Source organism: Balaenoptera ricei, chromosome 2 (assembly GCF_028023285.1).
Source record: "Balaenoptera ricei isolate mBalRic1 chromosome 2, mBalRic1.hap2, whole genome shotgun sequence".
NCBI classification, from domain to species: Eukaryota; Metazoa; Chordata; class Mammalia; order Artiodactyla; family Balaenopteridae; genus Balaenoptera; species Balaenoptera ricei.
In genome coordinates this window covers 149886131-149909277 of record NC_082640.1, presented here as the reverse complement: position 1 = coordinate 149909277, position 23147 = coordinate 149886131, and the positions used below count along the sequence as shown (strand labels likewise).

At 34.6% G+C, this 23147-nt stretch overlaps 1 protein-coding gene across 1 annotated transcript in view; it reads left to right on the top strand.

Moving 5' to 3' along the window:
• KCNH5 (potassium voltage-gated channel subfamily H member 5) overlaps positions 1 to 23147 on the top strand; it is a 329564-nt gene that overhangs the window by 18124 nt on the left and 288293 nt on the right. The window contains exon 2 of the mRNA XM_059915741.1: positions 9632 to 9755. Coding sequence (XP_059771724.1) covers positions 9632 to 9755 — 124 coding nt within the window. The remainder of the gene's footprint in view (positions 1 to 9631; positions 9756 to 23147) is intronic.

The window sequence follows — 23147 nt, the reverse complement described above, 5'->3', positions numbered from 1 at the left end:
AGTTCCTTTAATTAATAAGTAATTACTGTATTGTTACTATTGTATGTATAGTAGGCATAAACTTTATAGTTCTGAGGACCATATCATCCATTTGAGAAGACAAAAAATTGCATATATGAAAGCATATATGAGGTATTTAGAGAGGCACTTCATACTAAATTTCATGATATCAATTATATAAAGAGAGATCCCTGTAAGAATCTATGAATGCATTTGTTTATTGATATAGTCAGACAATTAGCAAGCATATATTAGATGCCAGGCACTGTGTTAGGTATTGGAAGATCAAATAAAACTTACAGCTCAACAGGCAGATATGCATTAATCATTTCATGACACAAATAGGTATAAAATTGCAACTTTGATAAGGGCTGTGAGTGAAAGGTACATCATGTCTAAAATTATTAGGGATGACCTGGTCAGAAGGTCAGGGAAAGATTCACTAGGGTCATGACGATTGAGTTAAGATCTAAATAAATGTAGGTGTCAACCAAATGTGGAGGGAAAGCAATGATGTTCAGGCAGAGAGAATGTCAAGTTAAAAGGTCCTCCTCACTACAAATAACTCAATTTCGTTTCTTTTTAAGGGTGAGTAATATTCCATTGTATATATGTGCCACATCTTCTTTATCCATTCATCCAATGATGGACACTTAGGTTGCTTCCATGTCCTGGCTATTGTAAATAGAGCTGCAGTGAACATTGTGGTACATGACTCTTTTTGAATTATGGTTTTCTCAGGGTATATGCCCAGTAGTGGGATTGCTGGGTAGTATGGTAGTTCTATTTTTAGTTTTTTAAGGAACCTCCATACTGTTCTCCATAGTGGCTGTATCAATTTACATTCCCACCAACAGTGCAAGAGTGTTGTAAAATAGATAGCTAGTGGGAAGTAGCCGCATAGCACAGGGAGATCAGCTCGGTGCTTTGTGACCACCTAGAAGGGTGGGATAGGGAGGGTGGGAGGGAGGGAGACTCAAGAGGGAAGAGATATGGGAACATATGTATATGTATAACTGATTCACTTTGTTATAAAGCAGAAACTAACACACCGTTGTAAAGCAATTATACTTCAATAAAGAGGTTAAAAAAAAAAAAAAAAAAGGTCCTCCTATGGTGGGAGAGGACTTGAAACTTACAAGAAAAAAGAAAACATTAGTGTGGCTATCATACTCAGCGCAAGGTGCAGAATGGTGAGAGTTGAGGTTTGACAGACTCTGAGGTCATTATAGGCCATGCAAAGTTGGGAGAGTTCTGAGAGCCCAGCCAAGCTATTGACAGATGTTAAAGCAGGGAGGGATATGATCCAGATTGAATTTTGAAAAGACCTGCCTGGCTTCAGTGTGGATAATCTATTGAAGGAATCACTCAATGATTCCTTTATTGAGAGGGTCTGAGTAAACCGATTATGTAGCTCTTGGCATGGTCTAGGGGAGGGATGATGGAAGCTTGGAGTTGGGAGATGATGATGAGGATCTAGAGAAATGGAGAGATTTGAAAGGGTACTAGGAGATAAAATTAATAAGATTTGGTAATAAGCTATAGGGGTAATCAGAAGGATGTTGAAAGATGGCTCCCAGATTTCTGCATGGATGGTGATCTCATTTTCTAAGATAGGAAACACTGGGAAAACATCTGATTTGGGGAAATGACAGGTCATGGACATGTTCTACTGAGGTAAATTTAAGCTATCTGTGAGGAGAGGTGAACCTGGATATAAAGATCTACAGTTTATAGAAGAGGTCTGGTTTCGAGATAGAGTTACTGAATCTATGGAGATAGGTGAAAGCAGAAGAGGAATGGACATAATATACTCACTGGATAAAGAGTGTTGAGTCTGCAAAGGAAATGGAGGAGTGTCCAGAGAATCAGGGAAATGTTGTTCTATGTAAGCTAAGGATTGAGACATTTTTAAGGAGGGAGTGGTTACCAATGCTTCTGAATTATTAAGTGGAAAGGGTAAAAAGTGTCCTTTGGATTTGATGACATGGAGAGATTACTGGTTACCTAGGTTGACTTTGAGCGGTGAGGACATAAGCCAGATAGGAGTGAGTTGAGTGAATAGGGGCTGAGAAGACAGAGCCAATGAGAATAGACAACTTTTATGATGAGTTTGTCCTGTGAAGGGTTGGACACAGACAGATATGATGGTAGCCAGAGGATGTGGATTCAGTGGTAACCACCGAATGTGTCATAGAGAAGGGAGAGTTGAACTGGTTCTTAAAAGTTTTGATAGGCAAAGGGATGAAGAAAAAGTATTTCAAGTGGATAGTAGGCATCATGAGTGAGAATCTTTTGGGAATGTAATGAGAAAACTGACCTAACTGCGATAGTATGGACTTTAGGAGTAATGAGAAATATGTTGCACAGGCAGAGAGGATGAGGTTGGATTTCAGAGGACTTTGTGAGTCTGGGAGAGGATTCAGTGCTGTAAGCAGTTGGGAGACTTGACCTGGATGAAGAGTGGTAGGATGGAGGCAGGGCTTGAGGGGGACAAATGAATGTTAGTCTGAAAATCAGGGAGACCATGTAGCAAGCTATATGCACTGCCACAGCTACCTAGTCATGAAGTGAGGAACATATGTATTAGAGAGGTTAAACTGACTAGGACCTGGCCTGGGCTAAGAAGGGGAAGAAGTTAATTTTTGATGATCGTATTACAAATATTTATAATTGATGCTATATATAAATGAAAATATATATTTATAGAAGAATTTATATTTTATGAAGCATTTTTGCAGGAATAAGCTCATTTTAATCTCTACTCTAATCACTGTATGTACCAAGGAAGCGTAATATTACCATTCTTATAGCTAGGGCTCAGCTCAAATGCCACTGGTTTCCTAAAACTTGTGATTCTCCAGCCCTTTGTCCTTCTTGTATTTTCTTTTAGGTTTGAGGTATACTTTATATGAAGTAAAACATACAGATCTTGTATATAGTTCAATTAGTTTTGGCAAATGTATATACCTCTGTAGTTTATATCTCTATAAAGATAGAAAACAATGACCTTCTCCAGAAAGTTCATCAGTCCCTCTACCATCAGTCCCTCTACTGTCCCATCCCCCTCAGAAATCATTGTTCTGATCTCTGTCACCATAGATTGACCTTGCCTATATTTAAACTTCATATGAATGAAATTATAGTTTCTGACTTCTTTAAATCATCAATGTTTTTTAGACTAATTTGTGTTGCTACAATCTATCAGTAATTTGTTCCATTTTAGAGCTGAGTAGTATGTCTTGTATGAATATGCCACAATTTTTAATCCATTCTCTTGTTGATGGACATTTGCATTGTTTTCAATTTTTGGCTACTGTGAATAAATCTGATGTGAACATTTTTCTACAAGTCTTTTTGTTAACATATCTTTTCATTTCACTTGAGTAAATGCCTAGAAGTGAAATTTCTGGGTCATAGTTGAATATTTAACTTTTCATGAAACTGTTTTCCAAAGTGATCCTACCATTTTATATTCTCATTAGCATTTTATAAAGAATTTCAGTTGTTCCATATTTTCATCAACATTTTTGTATTATTAGCCTTTATAACCACTCTAGTGGTTAAGCAGTGATAGATCATTGTGCTTTTAGTTTGTATTTCCCTAATGCATGATGATGGTGAGCGTCTTATTCTTGTGCTTATTGGCTATTGTACATCTTCTTTTGTGAAATGTCTGTTCAAGTCATTTGCCCATTTTGTTAATTGGGTCATTTGCCCTTTGGTAGGATTTTTTGGGCCTATTTTGGATAGGATTTCTTTCTCAGGTATCTGCACTGTGAATATTTTCTCTCAGTCTGTGGATTCTCTTTTCATTTTCTTGACAGTGTCCTTGAATGAACAGTTGATTTTAATTTTGATAATGTCTAATTTATTTATCAATACTTTCTTTTATGGTGATTACCGTATGAGTCTTAAAAATTTTTGTCTTCCTCAAAGTTGCAAAGATTTCCTTCTGTTTTCTTTTTAGTTTTCACTTTTGTGTTTAAGTCTATGACCTGTTTTAAATTATTTTCGTGTGTGTGGTGTGAAGTAAGGGTCATGGTTCAATTTTTGCTTGTATGGATAGCCAGTCATTTTAGCACAGTTCATTGAAGTTGTCTTTATTAATGAAACTGCCTTGGCATCTTTGCAAAAAATCAGTTGACCATTTATGTAAGGGTCTATTTCTGAACTCTTTAAACTGTTTCATTGATCTATTTGTCCTCACTCCAATCTCATACTATATTAATTACTATAATTGTATGTTTCTCCAACTTGGTTCTTCTTTTTCAGATTTTATTTTGGGTTATTTTAGGTAATTTGTATTTTCACAAACATTTTATAATTATTTTGTCAATTACTTCAAAAAAGCCTGTTGATATTTTCATTGGGATTGTATTAAATCTATAGACTGATTTGTAGAGAATTGAAGTCTTAAAATATCCAGTCTTTCAATTCATTCACATGGCATAGCTCTCCATTTGTTTAGAAACCATTTGTAAGCAGCTTTTTTAGTTTTCACTCTAGAGGTCCTACATGTATTTTGTTAAATTTATTTCTAAGTATTTTATACTTTTTGGTATCATTCTAAGTGAAATTGCTTTTCATTTTCCAATTCTTTAACGCTAGTTAATAGAAACAAAATAGATTTTATATTGACTTTATGTCTTGTAACCTTGCTTAATTCACTCAAAAATTTTAGATATCCTTTTGAATATTCCTTAGGATTTTCTACATAAACAATCATGTCATCTGCAAATAGAAAAAAAGTTACATTTACCTTTTAAACATTTATACCTTCTGTATTTTTTTGGTTTGTTTCTCTCTTTTTCTTTTTTTTCCCTTTATTTTCTTAGATGGACCTCCAATGAAATGTTGAGTGTAAGGGTTGAGAGTATATATCATTGACTTTTTCCTAATCTTAGGGGGAAAATATTTAGTATTCTAGCTTTAAAAATGATGTTAGCTATGGATTTTTTAGCAGGTATCCTCTATCAGTTTGAGGAACTTTTCTTTTATTCTTAGTTTGCTCAGACATTTTAACCATGAGTGAGTATGAATTTTGTCAAATGCTTTTTTCTGTATCTATTGATATATAATCATACGGCTTTTTCTTTTATTCTGTTGATGGATTGCATTGATTGATTTCATAATGATAAATCAACCTTATGTTCATGAGAGAAACCCTACTTGGTTATGATCTATTTTCATTTTTATATATTGCCGGATTCTATTTGCCAATATTTTCTTCTGGATTTTTGCAACTACATTCATAAAATCTATTGGTCAGTAATTCTTTCTTTAACAGCCCTTGTCAGATTTTGGTATCATAATAATGCTAACCTCATAAAACAAGTTAAGAAATGTTTCCTCACCTATTTTCCGAGAGTTTGTGTAATATTTGTACTATGTCTTACTTAAATATTTGAAAGAATTCCCTGAGCCCATAGCCATCCAGATGGCTTTAGTTTTCATTAAAATATATTAAGCTATTCAAATTTTCTATTTCTTTTTGTGCCTGTTTTTACAAGTTTTTTTTCAGAAATTTAATTCATTTCATCATAGTTTTATAATTCATTGGCAAAATATTGTTTGCACTGTACCATTTGCTGTGTGTACTATATCCAGTGATGTCTCCTCTTTCATTCTTGATGATGGTAACTTGTGTTTTCTTGAAGTTCACTCTTTGAATGTTTTCTATTTCACTGATCTACATTCTGACCTTTATTTACTTCCTTCTATTTAATTTGGATTTAATAGCTATTATTTTTCTAGTTTCTTCATAAAAGAGTTTAGATTATTGATTTTAAACTTTTCATTAAAAATAAACCTTTAAAATGAGAAATTTCTCTCTAAGCACTGCTTTAAATGTATACAACAAACTTACTATCATCCAGTTTAAAATATCTTCTATATTTCTGTTGATTTCTTCTTTGACCCAGTGGTTTAGAAATGAATTGGGTAACATCCAAATACTGTAGATTTTTCTAGATAATTAAAAAAAATGATTTCTGATTTAATTACTTTGAAGTCAGAAAATATACTTTATGTAATTTCAATATTTTGGAATTTATTGACAATTTTTGTGGCTCAGAGTCAGTTACATCTTGGTGGAATTTCCACACGCACTGAAAAAGAATGTGTATTCTGTAGTGTAGTGTGGGGTGTTCTATAAATGTCAGTTAGTTTGAGTTAGTTGATAGTGTTGGTGTTCAAATATTCTGTATCCTCAGTCAGTTCTTCATCTGGTTGTTCTGCTAGTTAAGGCAGAAGGTTAAAATCTCCCATTATTATTGTGAAATTGTCTATCCTAGTTATGTCATTTTTTTTCTTCATGCATTTTGAAGCTCTTTCATTACTTTCATATGCATTTGAGAATGCTGTGTCTTCTTAATGAATTGACTCCTTTATTATTATTAAATGCTCCTCTTTATTTCTATTATCCCTTGTCTTCAGCTACTTTATTTTGTATTATCATGGGCAGACTTACTTTCTTATGCTTAGTGTTTGAGTAGTGTATTTTCCCCCACACTTTCACTTTCAATTTTCAAATTTAAAAATTTTTAAAGTCTTTATTGAACTTGTTACAATATTGCTTCTGTTTTATGTTTTGGTTTTTTTGGCCCCGAGGCATGTGGGATTTTAGCTCCCTGACCGGGGATTGAACCCACACCCCCTGCATTGAAAGGTGAAGTCTTAACCACTGGACCACCAGGGAAGTCCTGATCTATCTCTTTATACTTTAAATGGCTCTCTTAAAATACTAGACTATCAGTTTCTATTCTTTTTTTAAAAAATCCAGTCTGAAAATTTCTGTCTTAAAATTAGTGTGTTTATTCCATTTACATTTAATGTAATGCTTGATATAGTTGGATTTAGGGCTACCATCCTGTGGTTTATTTTCTATTTGTCCTATCTGTTGTTTGTTTTTCCCTTCTTGATGTTTTTTGTGGGGGTTATTGTTATTATTATTGTTACTATAATTATTTTCTCAGCTAAAATACCTGTTACATTTGTTTTATTGTGATTCTGCTGGCAATGGTTTCTCCCAGCTTTTGTTTCTTAGTATGTCTTTATTTGACCTTCAATTTTGAAGGATATCTTTGCTCTCTATAAAAATCTAGGTTGATAAATATTTTTCTCTCAGTATTTTAAAGATGTCATTCCATTGATTTCTGGCCTCCTTTGTTTTTCATACTTTGTATGCTGTAGTTATTACACCTCCCCAACATATAACACATATAAATAATGTATGTTTTTTTTTTTATGTTTAAAATTGTTTTCCCTTATTTTTTATTAGCAATTTTACTGTCATCTTCCTACTGTTGCTTTCTTTGGTTTATCTTGCTTAAGGTTTACTGAGCTAAGATCTCTGTGTTGCTATTTTTCATGCTACTTGAAAAATTTTAGTCATTCTTTATCTAAGTAACATCTGTGTCCTATTCTGTTTTTTTCCCCAGACTCAGCTACATATATATTAGGTTGCTCGATATTGTCCTCCCAGAATATCTTTTCATTTATTTTCTCTTTTTGCTTCAGTTTGCAATAATTTGCATTGATATGTTTTTAAACTGTCCTTTCTTTTTTAGCATCCAATATATTGTTAAATCTATTCAGTTTTTTATTTCAGAGATTGTATTGTTTATTTCTATGTTCCCATCTCAACCTATTGCCTATTTTTTCTCTGGATTATTGTTACAGTTTCCTGTTTCTTTGCATGCTTAATAATTTTTAATTGTATATGGACATTGTATTGATACAATGCAGAGATTTTGAACTTCATTATTTTCCTTTGAAGAGGATTTCATTTTATTTTGGCAGGTGGTTAAATTACTGGTGTGTCACCTTAATTATGATTTTAGCTTTTTTTATTTTTATTTTTTTAGTATGAGTCTATTTTCTACATTTTTGATCTTAGTCTCAGGTCATAACCCTTTATCCTGAGACTTGATTTTTATTCCTGAAGTAAGGCCTTCTGTGGAATTAATGGAAAGCTCAAGGTATTTACCAAGCTTCTCTAACTTGATAGGACTCGAACTCCAAAATTTGTCCTATAGCTTTGGGAAGCTGATGAAGTTTCTGCCTACCTCTTTAGCCTTCTAGTCATTGCAAGACAAGATGGGTTCCTTGTAGTCTCATCCTGTGCATGAAGTTTAGGTCACAGAGAAGGATTTGAGGTGGATTTATATACAGGTTTATGGCTCCATATGTTAAAGGAACTCCACCTTAACTTCAAGCTGCTTTGGCGGTCCCATATTATGACCTTTGACATTTTAGCCCCATAAGACTTTTCTGTTTGAGCTATCACCCACGAACTGTACAAACTGAGAAGTGCTCTCAAGGGAATGGACAGTTAAATGAATATCTCACCTAATGTGTCTTCCTTTTTTCAAGGGTTTGTCTTTTCCAGTTTCTATCCACTTTTGATTGTATTTTAGTGCCTTGAAACAGATTTTTTCCCCATATGTTGGCCCATGCTTCTTGATTCGGCATCTGTTCTGGTGAATTGTAATTGGTTACATATATGTTTTTCTTAATATGTAAGTTGTTTGAGAGTAAAGGGCATGGTTTATTGATCTTTATTTTATCCCATTGTCTGATTCAGAGTAGTGCCTTGTACTTAGCAGCTACTTAGTCAGTGAATTGCATTGTTATTTATATGAAGACCAACTGTGAGTCAGAATTTAAACTTCAAGTCATCTACTCATAAGTTAATTTCTCTTCAGTACACCACTCAATATGAGTTTAAAGAAGATTTTTTAGGTAGATATTTTGAAGTATAGTATTCCCTTAAAAATCTACTTGTAAAATATTGATATTTATTTTAAAAATAATTTTTTGTTTTATATTTTAATATTGTTTTAATTTTGATTTTAACATATTTATCATTTGACCTACAAAACTGCTAAAGTTACTGTCTAAAACTGCTGGATTTTCAATCAACGTATATGCCAAAAGATATTATTCTTTGTATTAATTTTTATACCTAAAGCAAAACCACTTCTCCATGCAAAACAGACCAGAGATGTTTCTTTTATTTAGAATAATGGTAGTTTCCAAATTCTGTGTAGCATGTGGTTGAAAATAATGTCTTTGAATAATTTTATTTTAAAAAGGGACTTTATTTAAAAATTTAATTTTAAATTAGACTTCTCTAGATCAAACTGATGGACAAAGAATTTGTCCCATCATGTCAAAATTACATTAATACAATTTTTGGAGGAATCATCCAAATTTGTCTCTGTTATTAAGTTTAATATTCTCAGTTTGTAGAGAAGTGACTGTAGCCCTTAGTCTTAATAAATTAAACTGTTTTTAGCTGTGATTATTATAGTCATTAACATTTATTTAATATTAACCATGCTTTGTTTTCATAGTGTAGTGTTTACTTGAATGCAAAGAGTATTGTAAACTGGCTTCTTTTCAATGGAGTTTTTAGTTTATATGCAAATCTTGTACTCATTGCGGATCTCACTTGCTGATCATGCTAAACTAATAATGCCAATTTCAAGGATACGTTTTATTATTTGTACCATAAGAAACCATAGTTATATTTGTTTATTTTTATGAATTTGTCTTTTTAATTACTTGAAAGAAGTACATTGTTAAATGCAGCTAAAAAACTTCCCTTTTCTTCTTTCTCCTTTAGAATCGAGTTTCTTACTGGGAAATGCCCAGATTGTGGATTGGCCTGTAGTTTATAGTAATGACGGTTTTTGCAAACTCTCTGGGTATCATCGAGCTGACGTCATGCAGAAAAGTAGCACTTGCAGGTAGGTAACAACAGCTCAGGAATGTTTTCTAAAGTTTAACTAAATGTTGAATGTGGTTAAAAAGCTTAAACTTACTTAGACTCGCTGTGATTTGGTCTTGCACCCAGTTCTTTGTACAGAGCTCCCAAAACTCTTGGAATTTCTTGTTATATGTTAATGAGGTGACTTTTGGAAAGCCCTAGATAACCTAAAGACAGGGTTGGCTGCCAGAGGAGCCAACCATGTGATTAGTACCATGCCCTCTCCCCAGTCTCCTGGAGAGGGGCTGGAGGTTGAATCAATACCAATGGCAATGATTTAATCAATTATGACTGCGTTATGAAGCCTCCATAAAAACTCAGAGGACAGTTTCTGAGGCCTTCCAGTTTGGGCAACATGTGGAAGTGCCGAGAGTGGTATGTCTGGTGAGGGCATGGAAGCCCCATATCTTGTCCTGTGCATCTCTTCCATCTGCCTGTTTCTGAGTTATATCCTTTTATAATAAACCAGTAATCTGGTAAGCAAAATGTTTCTCTGAGCTCTGTGAGTCTCTCTAGCAAATTATTCAAACCAAAGGAAGAGGTCATGGGAACCTCTGATATATAGCTGTTTGTCAAAAGTACACATAACAACCTCTGCTTGTACCTGGTGCTGAAGTTTAAGAAGGGTGTCATGGGAACCTCCAATCTGTATTAGGTGGGTCAGAAGCACAGGCAACGACCTAGGCTTGTGACTGATGCCTGAAGTCTGGTGGAGGGTAGTCTTGTAGGACTGAACCCTCAATGTTTAACCTGTGGAATCTGATGCTATCTGCAGGTAGGTAGTGTCAGAATTGAGTTGAATCATAGGACACCCAGCTGGTGTCCCTAGAATTGCTTGTTGTTGGTATAGGGAAACTCTCCACCACACCCCCACCCACAGATTGGAATTGGTACCAGAACCTATTGATTCACATGAAAACTAGAGGGTAAAAATTATATTAGAATGTTAAGGAGACTAAACTGTCAATAGAAATACATAGTTTAAGAGCCACTGGTGAGAACTTTGGCAAAGAGAAATATTTTTGCATAGCTGTGAATTTATTAATTCATTCAATAAATATTTTTTGATCATCCTCTATGGGCCACAACTATTCTAGGTGCCAAGTGATCAAAGGAACATCCTATATCAGAGGACCATTGATGTCATCAGCACTTCTTGAGTTGCTAAAACTGTATTGAACAAAGTAGAGGCAACAACCCCCAACCAAGTAGGACATGGTTTTTGAACATTAAAAAAAATCAAAATAAAGTTCTTTCATCCTGTGTAAATCACACGTACTTTGTTATGTTGGTACATTGTACCACTGCTATTTTGTTTGACTTATGTAAAACAGAATCTGGCATTTATATTATTTATAACAATTCTTTTAAAATATTCCATATCTGTGAGCTTAAAGAGAGTATTACCAAAAAAGATCATAAAAAAGAAAAGGAAACTCTATATAAGGAACCAATTTAGAACCGAAAACTTTTCACAATATTTCAGTAAGGCCAGATGGGATGTTTTTTCCTTGAGTTAATTTTTCTTTAAAGCTCACACTTAACTAAGTACCAAAATCATGTTATTTTAGAACTGCAAGGGGTCTGAATTATTTTCTACTTCATATTTGTTATTTTTCAGAGGAAAAACTGAGTTAGAGTTAGGTTAAGGGATTTGCCCAGGGAAACAGTGATTTATTTATCTTTTTTTCTACCCATTTATGCTGCGAAACATTATATGCATATACAAATATATATATTCTACATCTTCATGGACGGTAGGGATTTCATATGGAGTCTAAACCTCACTATACATGGGAATCACTTAGAGAGGTTTTGCAAGACACAGATTCTCAGACCTCACCTTAAACCTATTGAATCAGAATCACCCCAGGTGGGTCGGTGGGGGCAGGAATCAGTGCTTTTAACCAGCAGCTCTGATGATCCCGATGCTTAGCCAGCGTTGAGAAATTATGTTTTCAAACATCCTCTTTCTTCACTTATCCTCTCCCAGCAATCCTCATTTTCTCTCTACTAAAGTCATTCTCATATTCAGCCTTCACTTCCAGGCCTGAAATTGGTAGGTGGGAATGATGAAAAACTGTGGCCCCTCGTTGAGAAACTCTCTTTGGTAGCCCTGATGTCTCTTGTGCCTTTTTATCTGCTGGAGGGATATTAGCTCTTGGCCTAGCACTGTCACTGAGGTGTGTGTTCTAAATTCTGGGAGGCCAGGGTTTGTATTGAGCATTGCTGCTCCCTTATGTCTCAGCAGGGTTTAGGTTAGGAAAAGGTTAGTTTTATGGTAGACCTAACCTGTGGAACAGGTTCTATAGAGAATTCCAGGAAATATAGATGCTCCCATACTATTTCCTGACCTCCCATCATCATCATGCCGGGCTTGTTTCAAGTTGCCATCTTCTACCTGAAGGTGCTCATGACTTTTCCTCCTTTGACTCCCTATAGTTCATCATTTGGCACCATCATATGGCCTTAAACTAGTTTTTCTTATCCCTGGGGTTTTCATCGCTATTGCTTTTGTTGTCATTTTTGAGATGTATTACTCTTCATATCTGGATATATTGTAAAGTCACGCTCACATCTCTTCTTGCTTCCCATGTATCTGCCCCTATACCCCAGCCTGTTTTCTTTGGCATGTGCAATTTTTCCTATAAAAAGTTCATTAAAAAATGCTGGCATGTTGTAACTGTATACTCTCTCCGCTTAAAGCATTGCTTTCCCTCCTACCACCAGTGCCAGATTATACATGCCTTGAAGGTAAGGATTCCATCTTGTTCACTTTTGTATGCACTACAGGACACAGCTCAGTGTTTTGTGTCAGTATTGTTGAATTGGTTGGCTTGTTTTGCAATAAACCCTAACCTAGGTCTCACAGGCTTCTGTATAACATGCTTTTATTTATTGTATTTCATCGCAAGTGTTATGGTATTTGAGGCGGGTAAGAAAGCAGAGAGTTTTGGATTATGTTACACTTTTTCACTGTGGGAAGAAGTATGCAAATCTCCTCCCAATTCTTCTTCACTTTTGTTAGAGATAGTATTTTCAAAATACCAGTATTCTTTTATTTTTTATTTAAACATGTTTAGTGGAGTATAATTGCTTTACAATGTTGTGTTAGTTTTTGCTCTATAACAAAATGAATCAGCTATATGTATACATATATCCCCATATCCCTTCCCTCTTGAGTCTCCCTCCCACTCTCCCTATCCCACCCCCCCATCCCACCCCTCTAGATGGTCACAAAGCACGGAGCTGATCTCGCTGTGCTATGCAGCTGCTTCCCACTAGCTACCTATTTTACATTTGGTAGTGTATATATGTCAATGCTACTCTCTCACTTCGTCGCAGCTTACCCTTCCCCCTCCCTGTGTCAAGTCCATTCTCTACGCATACCAATATTCTTTAAAAATTTTTTTTTCAGACATAGTTAATTTACAAGATTATATTAATTTCAGGTGTATAACAGTGATTCAAAAATTTTATAAATTATACTCCATTTAAAGTTATTTTAAAATATTGGCTATATTTCTTGTGCTGTACAATATATCCTTGTAGCTTATTTATAAATCATAGTTTGTACCTCTTAATCCCCTACCCTTATCTTACCCCTCCCCTCTTCCCTCTCCTCACTGGTAATCACTAGTTAAACATAACAGTATTCTTAACACAAACGATTATTACTTGATTGCACAAAATGCCCATTGTGTTCTGCTAATCTAAAACTTGCAAGCAATTGAATGCTCTCGCAGAGCAATGAAGACTAGCATCTGATATATGAGCAAGTGTTTGAATCCTATCAGGTTTTCTTAAGACATAGACATAGTTTATTTTAATGCACGCCCCTTTCAAACTTCTACATTCCGTTTTAAAATTAAACTACACCCATTTTACTTTCATTGAAGCACTTTTTAGAAGAATGAAGACCTGGAAATAATAAAAATGTCTGGTAGTATATTTATTAAAAAATGTTATGGCAAAGCCCTAACTTCCTACATCATATGTTGGAAGAATAATGACACTGAAAGAAGCTAACAATGTGTTACTAAGTAAAAAAATCAACCAACCAGCCAAATAAACAAACAAAAAAGATTTCAAAATAGTATCTGCATCATGATTCCAATTTTTTTTTACATATAGTTGTTTTCCATTTCCTGTATAAGTCTATAAAAGCCTTTGAATATGATGCACAAGGAAACAGAGGGAGGAAAGAAAATTTTATACACATTTAGAAATACAGTGTTAAAGCTAATGTTATACAGTTTTGGAATCACTGAATTCCAGTTGAATATGGAGATAAATAATTTGATACTGAGGGTAGCCTTGTAAACAAATCAAAGAATTTTACTGATTTTAATAATGACAAGTTTTAGACAAACATAACAGAATAAGAAACTACAAATCAGTGAGTATCACTTTGTGAGGAAAAAATATGAATACTTTATGTGCTGAAAAAGAGTCATCTTTGTATACAGCTTGCACTAGATGGATTAAAATTGATAGGATTAAAGTGGTAACTGCATAAAGATTACATGTCCTATTTTTAAAATATTCAAATGTGAGTTGTTTTATGGAAAATGACAAATATTAATTTGTAATTTTACAATATCAAGAGGCTAAGATTATTTATACATTATATATTATTATACTTTATTTATACATTTGTATATTTATTCTGTTTTCTTATCTTTTTCCTTCTTTGTCTTTCCCAATCCTTCTCCCATTAGACCAGGTGCATAGAATCAAATTAAACACTCCTCAGTTTGTCCCAATATTATCATTTGGATCTCTCTGGGCACAGTCTATTTATTTTATTTTAATTTAATTTTATTTGTTTTATTTTGTTTCATCTTCTTTTCTTTCATTTCTTTTCCCCTTCATTCCACTCCCCTTCATCTTCCATAGTTATTCATTTTAGTGTGTTCATTGTATGTCTTTCTAATCCATCTTCCATGTGTTTAATAAATATGTGTATTCTTGAAATGATGTTGCTTTGTGTGTGTTTGTTTTTAAGGCCTACATAATTCATACCATGCAATAAGATATACAGTTTCTTACTCTTTTCACTCACCATTATGTTTTTGATTTTTTTTAATGTTGCTATATCATAATCTATTTCGTCATGTCTGACTGTTTCATAGTGTTCCAGGGTCCTCACAGCCTTCATTTTCTTTATCCACTTTACTAGTCTTGAACTCCAACTTCTGACACTTTGTTACTCCAACAAGTTGGAGGTAAACATCCTCATACACATCTTCTTGTGTTCCCATGGGAGAAGTTGCCTGTCTCTATGCCCAGAAATAGGATTGCTGGATAGTAGAATATATGCAGAAATTGTAAATTAACTGCTGTCAGATTGCTCTCCAGAATGGCCCTCTGTTTCTACTCTCAGCAGCCATGAGGGAGGGTTTTCCTATATCCTTGCATTTTATAAGAGTAGCTAAATTTCTACTAAAAAAAAAATCTGATGTGTGCCATGTACTGTCTCATTTTTATTTTAGCTAAAATTTCAAAAAATATTTTAATGAAATTTCTGGATTCCTAGGAAGTTCAAATGTTCATTTTATTGTCCAATAATTTCATTTCCAAGCTTTTGGACTGTTGCTCTTTACTGAGGGACACAAAATGTATTGCGTGTTTGTAGGAGATTGTATGTAAGTTTTGGGGGAATGGCATTTAAAAACATCTGATCTTATCTCAGGACCCTTAGAAAGCCCTGACAGTCGAGACATACTGTCATAGGTCAGGTAGAAACCACTTTAGCATTTTGCCTTTGATTAACCTGAACCTTTTAAAAACCTGTTCTGCTTCTTTTTAAATTTATTTTTCATTTATTTATTTTTGTTTTTTAAGATAAAGGGGTGAGAAGAGCAATCAGATAGATAGGTAGGGAAGATTGGAGTAGATAGATGCTTTCAAATACTTTTTTTTTTTTTTGGAAGGCCCATTAATAATTCTTAACCAAGCTATCAAATTAGACGATGAAGCAGAGATATTAAGAGACACTTTATTGGATGTATTTTCACAGGTAGTTTTATTAACACAGGGTTACCTCAGTCAACAAGAGAACATTACACATGATGGACGTCAGTCAGTCTGGTTCCATTTGGCTGAGGGCTCTGCTTCACGATTAGCGAAAGTGTTGAAAGGCAGAGGTGCCTCAGTGATGTCACCCTGCAAAGGTTAGAAATGTCTAGTTCTATTCCTCATTTCCTTTAATTACGTGTCATGGAGCTACCATTTATGACTCTATCTAAATCCTTTTAAGCTCACATAAATTAATGGGTTGTGAAGCCCTTTGATTATGATCCACTGTATAAAGTATGTAATGCTTTGATTTATTATAAAATTACTTCTTTCAGATTTTGAAAGCTGTTCTTGTTTGTTTCTAAATCCTTCTCCTCACTCTCTCTTAGGCTTCTTATTTTCTCATCCTTTGACTATAGGTTTCAGCCCATCCTCCCATTAACTTTTGTGATGATTTTACTTTTGTGGCTGAATCTCAGCTGGAGACCACATATTATTAAGTCAATCTGTGTGGCTTCTGTGAGGAAGCACTTGCTAGGCTGTGAACTACAGCCTGTACATAATATTATCCTTTACTCATGGTGACTGAATGTTTGTGTGCTTGTTAGTCCAGGAACATTGTTGACCATTAGCAGATTAAGATAGATTGGCAGCACTCACGATTAGATTATATATTTTTTCACTTTGTAAGATTCCTTTCTCCTTTGGAAGTCTGTCAACATTATAGCCATACTTACTGTCAGGTATTATAATGAGGCTGGTTTGTGAGATTTTGATGGCAAAACAAGGGATCCAAAAATAAGTAAATCTTGCTATAAACCAAAGCCAACTAGTCCTAGAAGTTTCCTAGGGTAGGATATACAGGAAAGATATACTGCCAAATGCTCAGGCAAGCTGGATATGGCCCAAGCCAGGCCTCAGGAAATCTCCCTTACTCCCAAGATCAAATCTTCCCACAAGTTAGTTGTGTGGCAAGGTAAGTGGCCAGATAATCCAGCAGCAGGCCCTGGGTGAATTCATGCCTCAATGTCATGGGTTCAAAAAGGAAGAAGACACACAAAATGATGTGTGTATCCCTTTAAGACACAGGGACCCTGCCCATTAGCAGGTATGGCCCAACCCTTGCCCTAGAATTGTAGAGGAGCAAAGGAGTAGGGTTGGGCTGGAGGGGCTTCTAACCCCACCCATAAGAAGCATTCCAGTAATAATTCAGTCATTGTACAGCACATTATAATTTGCAACTTCATGTGCATTATCCTTTTAATCCTCACCCTCTGAGTTATATTAACATTACCATCATTTTACTGATGAGGGAACTAAGAGTCAGAGAAGAGAACTTGGCCATGAACCTTACGGATTCTAAGTGGTCCTCTAAGTGCAGTGGTCCTCTGTTATATTGTGGCTGCTCCATATTATAGCAGGGATAGATTGCTTCTGTGCATCTAATTTTATTTTCCTTCCAATAAGATAACAGTGCAGTTGTAGAAGTCATTTATTATTACTGAAGGGGAGCTTGGCTATCTAAGAGAGTAATTTGAAGTTCTGTAATTTTTTAGTATTCCCATTATATATTCCTGGAGGATATTCAATAAGAGACATAAAAAGTGTATAAGATTATTATATAGATATATCGTTTCTAAAGTCTGATGATTATCATTTCTAAATCTTGGTTTCCTTCAAATTTCATTAACCATTCAAAGACTGCATTGAGCTTCAGCCATCTGCAATCAGGCTGCAGGAAACCTCGGTAAAGAAATTCAACATTTACACATAAAAAATGCCAAGCAAGTAAGCAAATGTGCCATACACATAAAATATGCAGAAGCATTGATTTAGTCATTTTGGTTTGGACAACTTTGGGTGGAAACACTTTCAAAGTTTGAATTAATCTCCAGAACACTTACTTTGGAAGGTTGGATAATACATTTCAGACATTCTTTCAGGTCATTTTGAAATATCTTTTGTTATGTAACTGCTGCATTTTACCACTTCAAATATGTGTTCTGTCTCTGGAAATACGTAGTTTTAAAACTTAAAATAAAAATATGAGTGAAACTGCGTAAGAAATAAAAGCCTATTTTTGAAAAATTATTCAGAGTATAATAAGCTGAGATTTTTTTCTTAAAATGATCCTATTTTCTTAGGACAGTCTATTTTAGCATTGGGAGGGCTAAAGAATGGGTTATAGAATTTTTCAGAGTTTATTTGAGAAATTGCTTGTTTTCACCTTCTCTTCAGCATTTTAGCTGAATCAGACTTGTGTTGTATTTCTTCTTAAATGGTATTATTACATCAATTTCTAAGACAGTTTCTTTTTTTTAAATTTGAGTTGTAACATTTTAAATCCTGTTCGAGTTAATTTTTCACCATTTTTATCCTAGTTGCTTGTTATATTATAGATGATTTCTTTTTTATGTTTTTCTGTTGGCCAATTATGAATATTGTGTTTTGGTTTACTGAACTATAGACTCTGACATTTAGTAATAGGAGTAAATACTTTCTCTTTAAGACCACAAACATTTATTTAGTTTAATTACCCTTATTATTTTTTTTTGAATTTTTAATGTTTTCTCTTTATTAGTGTCTTTAGGTTAAAAATAACAGTCAATAAAAAAGTTTACTTGTCTGTAAAAAATATTAACAGTATTAAATAGTGTTTTATTTGTGGGGAGGAAAGGAGGGTGACTTTGTGCACTTTAACTGAGGAATTCTAATTTAATTATAATGCCCTCAGAAGATTTTCATAAAACTCACATGAGCTGAAACTCAGGCTTTGACAGGAACAGTGGCTTTTCAATGCCCTCTGAAGCGTCATGTGTTAGTCTGGCTATAGGATTATGGAGTTAGAGTCTGTCATCCTATTCTGATATTCTCTTGCTTATTTTACTATTATAATGACAATTAAAAATTCCTTTTTTATAAAAGAGAAAAGTATTTTATTGAAAATGCAGGCCACAGATTGGATAACCTTTGGTTGGCCTCATCTACTTTCTTAGTTTTTAGAATTCTAGTTGCTTAGGTTAGTGTTACCATAAGATGGGTCATTACTCTGTAATTTTTTTTTTGAATTTTTGAATTTTATTTTATTTATTTTTATTTTATTTATTTTGTAATACAGCAGGTTACTCTGTAATTTTTAGTTGTGATATGGTTTCATGGTTGAATCCTGCTAGTTTTGCTGGCTCTTGCTAACAAACTATGCTTTTCATGTTGTAAACTTTCTAGATTGAGACATTCAGGAACAGATTTCCCATGAGGATAAAGAATCTTAACCTTCAGGGGCCTTTACTTGAGTGCATGTCTTTCAAGCCTCTGTACCTAATTTTGTTTTATAATTTTGTATTCCTTTCCTTAAAAAGGGTCCCTAAAATTGTATAAGCTTCAGGCCCCGCCACACTTGGATTTACCTCTGGCTAATAAGCTAATTTATTGAAAACTCGAAGAAAAGCAGTAACAAAGATATACTTGAGCCTTCAAAAACTTAGTCAAGTCACATATTTTTTCCTGGTGGAAGAAATCGTCTAGACAATTATAGCAACTAGTAGAACTAGGTATCTGAAACCAGATGCACAACTGATGATTGGGAAAGCATCAGGAATAGGGTTTTATAGGCTTGTAGTGCTTGACTGAGTTCTGTTTTGTAAATTCTCAGACTATTGGTGAGTTTCTCTTAGAAAAAATAGATAATTTAAAATGTTAGGAAATGTTTGTGGTATGTGGAAATTCACTCTTTAATCTATGTTTTGTATGTGCCGTAGTAATAGCGTATGTCTCCTTCAATTTCTCTTCTTTATTTTCCCTCCATTGGCTCTACTTGTACATATTTCAGAAAAATCCTCATAAATAGTGAGAATGCCAATGCAGTATATGTGTAATACGGAGTCTTCACATTTCATTGTAGTATGGGAGTGTAAAAAAGACCATGCAAGCTGAAACCATGTAATAGGATATTAATACTCAATTGAAAAATTATGATTGTTCTGTGACCTTTAACAGTGTTTGTCAAAGCATTAAAAAATCTCTTACTGTTGGTTATAAGTGCAGGGAAATGAAAATAATAGTCAAACTAATATTTATTTTGTACATTAGAGTATTTAGTGATCTATAACATTAGAAACATTGAGATGAAAGTGTTTCATTTCTTTGTAAAAAGCTATCACAAGTCATTTGAAAAATTACATTCTCGTAATATATTTTATGATATGAAGAGAGCATTTCTTTTTAAATCTCTTAGCAAACAGTCATACTCCTTTTAAGTTTGAATCCACTTCAACTCTTTTATCCTTCCACTTTCAGTATCGTGAATTACCTCTTAGGGCTCCTTTAATGTGAAGATTTTTTTACTGGCATGACTTCCTCTGGGAAACATTGGTCTTTCTTTTTTTTTTTTTTTTAAACATCTTTATTGAAGTATAATTGCCTTACAATGGTGTGTTAGCTTCTGCTTTATAACAAAGTTAATCAGTTGTACATATACAATATGTTCCCATATCTCTTCCCTCTTGCATCTCCCTCCCTCCCACCCTCCCCATCCCACCCCTCTAGGTGGTCACAAAGCACCGAGCTGATCTCCCTGTGCTATGCGGCTGCTTCCCACTAGCTATCTATTTTACATTTGGTAGTGTATATATGTCCATGACACTCTCTCACCCTGTCACATCTCACCCCACCCCCTCCCCATATCCTCAAGTCCATTCTCTAGTAGGTCTCTGTCTTTATTCCCGTCTTGCCACTAGGTTCTTCATGGCTTTTTTTTTTCCCTTAGATTCCGTATATATGTGTTAGCATACTGTATTTGTTTTTCTCTTTCTGACTTACTTCGCTCTGTATGACAGACTCTAACTCCATCCACCTCATTACAAATACCTCCATTTCATTTCTTTTTATGGCTGAGTAATATTCCATTGTATATATGTGCCACATCTTCTTTATCCATTCATCTGTCGATGGACATTTAGGTTGCTTCCATGTCCTGGCTATTGTAAATAGAGCTGCAATGAACATTTTGGTACATGACTCTTTTTGAACTATGGTTTTCTCAGGGTATATGCCCAGTAGTGGGATTGCTGGATCGTATGGTAGTTCTATTTTTAGTTTTTTAAGGAACCTCCATACTGTTCTCCATAGTGGCTGTATCAATTTACATTCCCACCAACAGTGCAAGAGAGTTCCCTTTCCTCCACACCCTCTCCAGCATTTATTGTTTCTAGATTTTTTGATGATGGCCATTCTGACCGGTGTGAGATGATATCTCATTGTAGTTTTGATTTGCATTTCTCTAATGATTAATGATGTTGAGCATTCTTTCATGTGTCTGTAGGCCATCTGTATATCTTCTTTGGAGAAATGTCTATTTAGGTCTTCTGCCCATTTTTGGATTGGGTTGTTCGTTTTTTTGTTATTGAGCTGCATGAGCTGCTTGTAAATCTTGGAGATTAATCCTTTGTCAGTTGCTTCATTTGCCAATATTTTCGCCCATTCTGATGGTTGTCTTTTGGTATTGTTTATGGTTTCCTTTGCTGTGCAAAAGCTTTTAAGTTTCATTAGGTCCCATTTGTTTATTTGTGTTCTTATTTCCATTTCTCTGGGAGCTGGGTCAAAAAGAATCTTGCTGTGATGTATGTCATAGAGTGTTCTGCCTATGTTTTCCTCTAAGAGTTTGATAGTGTCTGGTCTTACACTTAGGTCTTTAATCCATTTGGAGTTTATTTTTGTGCATGGTGTCAGGGAGTGTTCTAATTTCATACTTTTACATGTATCTGTCCAATTTTCCCAGCACCACTTATTGAAGAGGCTGTCTTTTCTCCACTGTATATGCTTGCCTCCTTTATCAAAGATAAGGTGACCATATGTGCGTGGGTTTATCTCTGGGCTTTCTATCCTGTTCCATTGATCAATATTTCTGTTTTTGTGCCAGTACCAAACTGTCTTGATTATTGTAGCTTTGTAATATAGTCTGAAGTCAGGGAGCCTGATTCCCCCAGCTCCATTTTTCGTTCTCAAGATTGCTTTGGCTATTCGGGGTCTTTTGTGTTTCCATACAAATTGTGAAATTTTTTGTTCTAGTTCTGTGAAAAATGCCAGTGGTAGTTTGATAGGGATTGCATTGAATCTGTAGATTGCTTTGGGTAGTAGAGTCATTTTCACAATGTTGATTCTTCCAATCCAGGAACATGGTATATCTTTCCATCTATTTGTATCATCTTTAATTTCTTTCATCAGTGTCTTATAATTTTCTGCATACAGGTCTTTTGTCTCCTTAGGTAGGTTTATTCCTAGATATTTTATTCTTTTTGTTGCAATGGTAAACGGGAGTGTTTTCTTAATTTCACTTTCAGATTTTTCGTCATTAGTGTATAGAAATGCAAGAGATTTCTGTGCATTAATTTTGTATCCTGCTACTTTACCAAATTCACTGATTAGCTCTAGGAGTTTTCTGGTAGCATCTTTAGGATTCTCTATGTATAGTATCATGTCATCTGCAAACAGTGACAGCTTTACTTCTTCTTTTCCGATTTGGATTCCTTTTATTTCTTTTTCTTCTCTGATTGCTGTGGCTAACACTTCCAAAACTATGTTGAATAATAGTGGTGAGAGTGGGCAACCTTGTCTTGTTCCTGATCTTAGTGGAAATGGTTTCAGTTTTTCACCATTGAGGACAATGTTGGCTGTGGGTTTGTCATATATGGCCGTTATTATGTTGAGGAAAGTTCCCTCTATGCCTACTTTCTGCAGGGCTTTTATCATAAATGGGTGTTGAATTTTGTCGAAAGCTTTCTCTGCATCTATTGAGATGATCATATGGGTTTTCTCCTTCAATTTGTTAATATGGTGTATCACATTGATTGATTTGCGTATATTGAAGAATCCTTGCATTCCTGGGATAAACCCCACTTGATCATGGTGTATGATCCTTTTAATGTGCTGTTGGATTCTGTTTGCTAGTATTTTGTTGAGGATTTTTGCATCTATGTTCATCAGTGATATTGGCCTGTAGTTTTCTTTCTTTGTGCCATCTTTGTCTGGTTTTGGTATCAGGGTGATGGTGGCCTCGTAGAATGAGTTTGGGAGTGTTCCTCCCTCTGCAATATTTTGGAAGAGTTTGAGAAGGATAGGTGTTAGCTCTTCTCTAAATGTTTGATAGAATTCACCTGTGAAGCCATCTGGTCCTGGGCTTTTGTTTGTTGGAAGGTTTTTAATCACAGTTTCAATTTCAGTGCTTGTGATTGGTCTGTTCATATGTTCTATTTCTTCCTGGTTCAGTCTCGGCAGTTTGTGCATTTCTAAGAATCTGTCCATTTCTTCCAGGTTGTCCATTTTATTGGCGTAGAGTTGCTTGTAGTAATCTCTC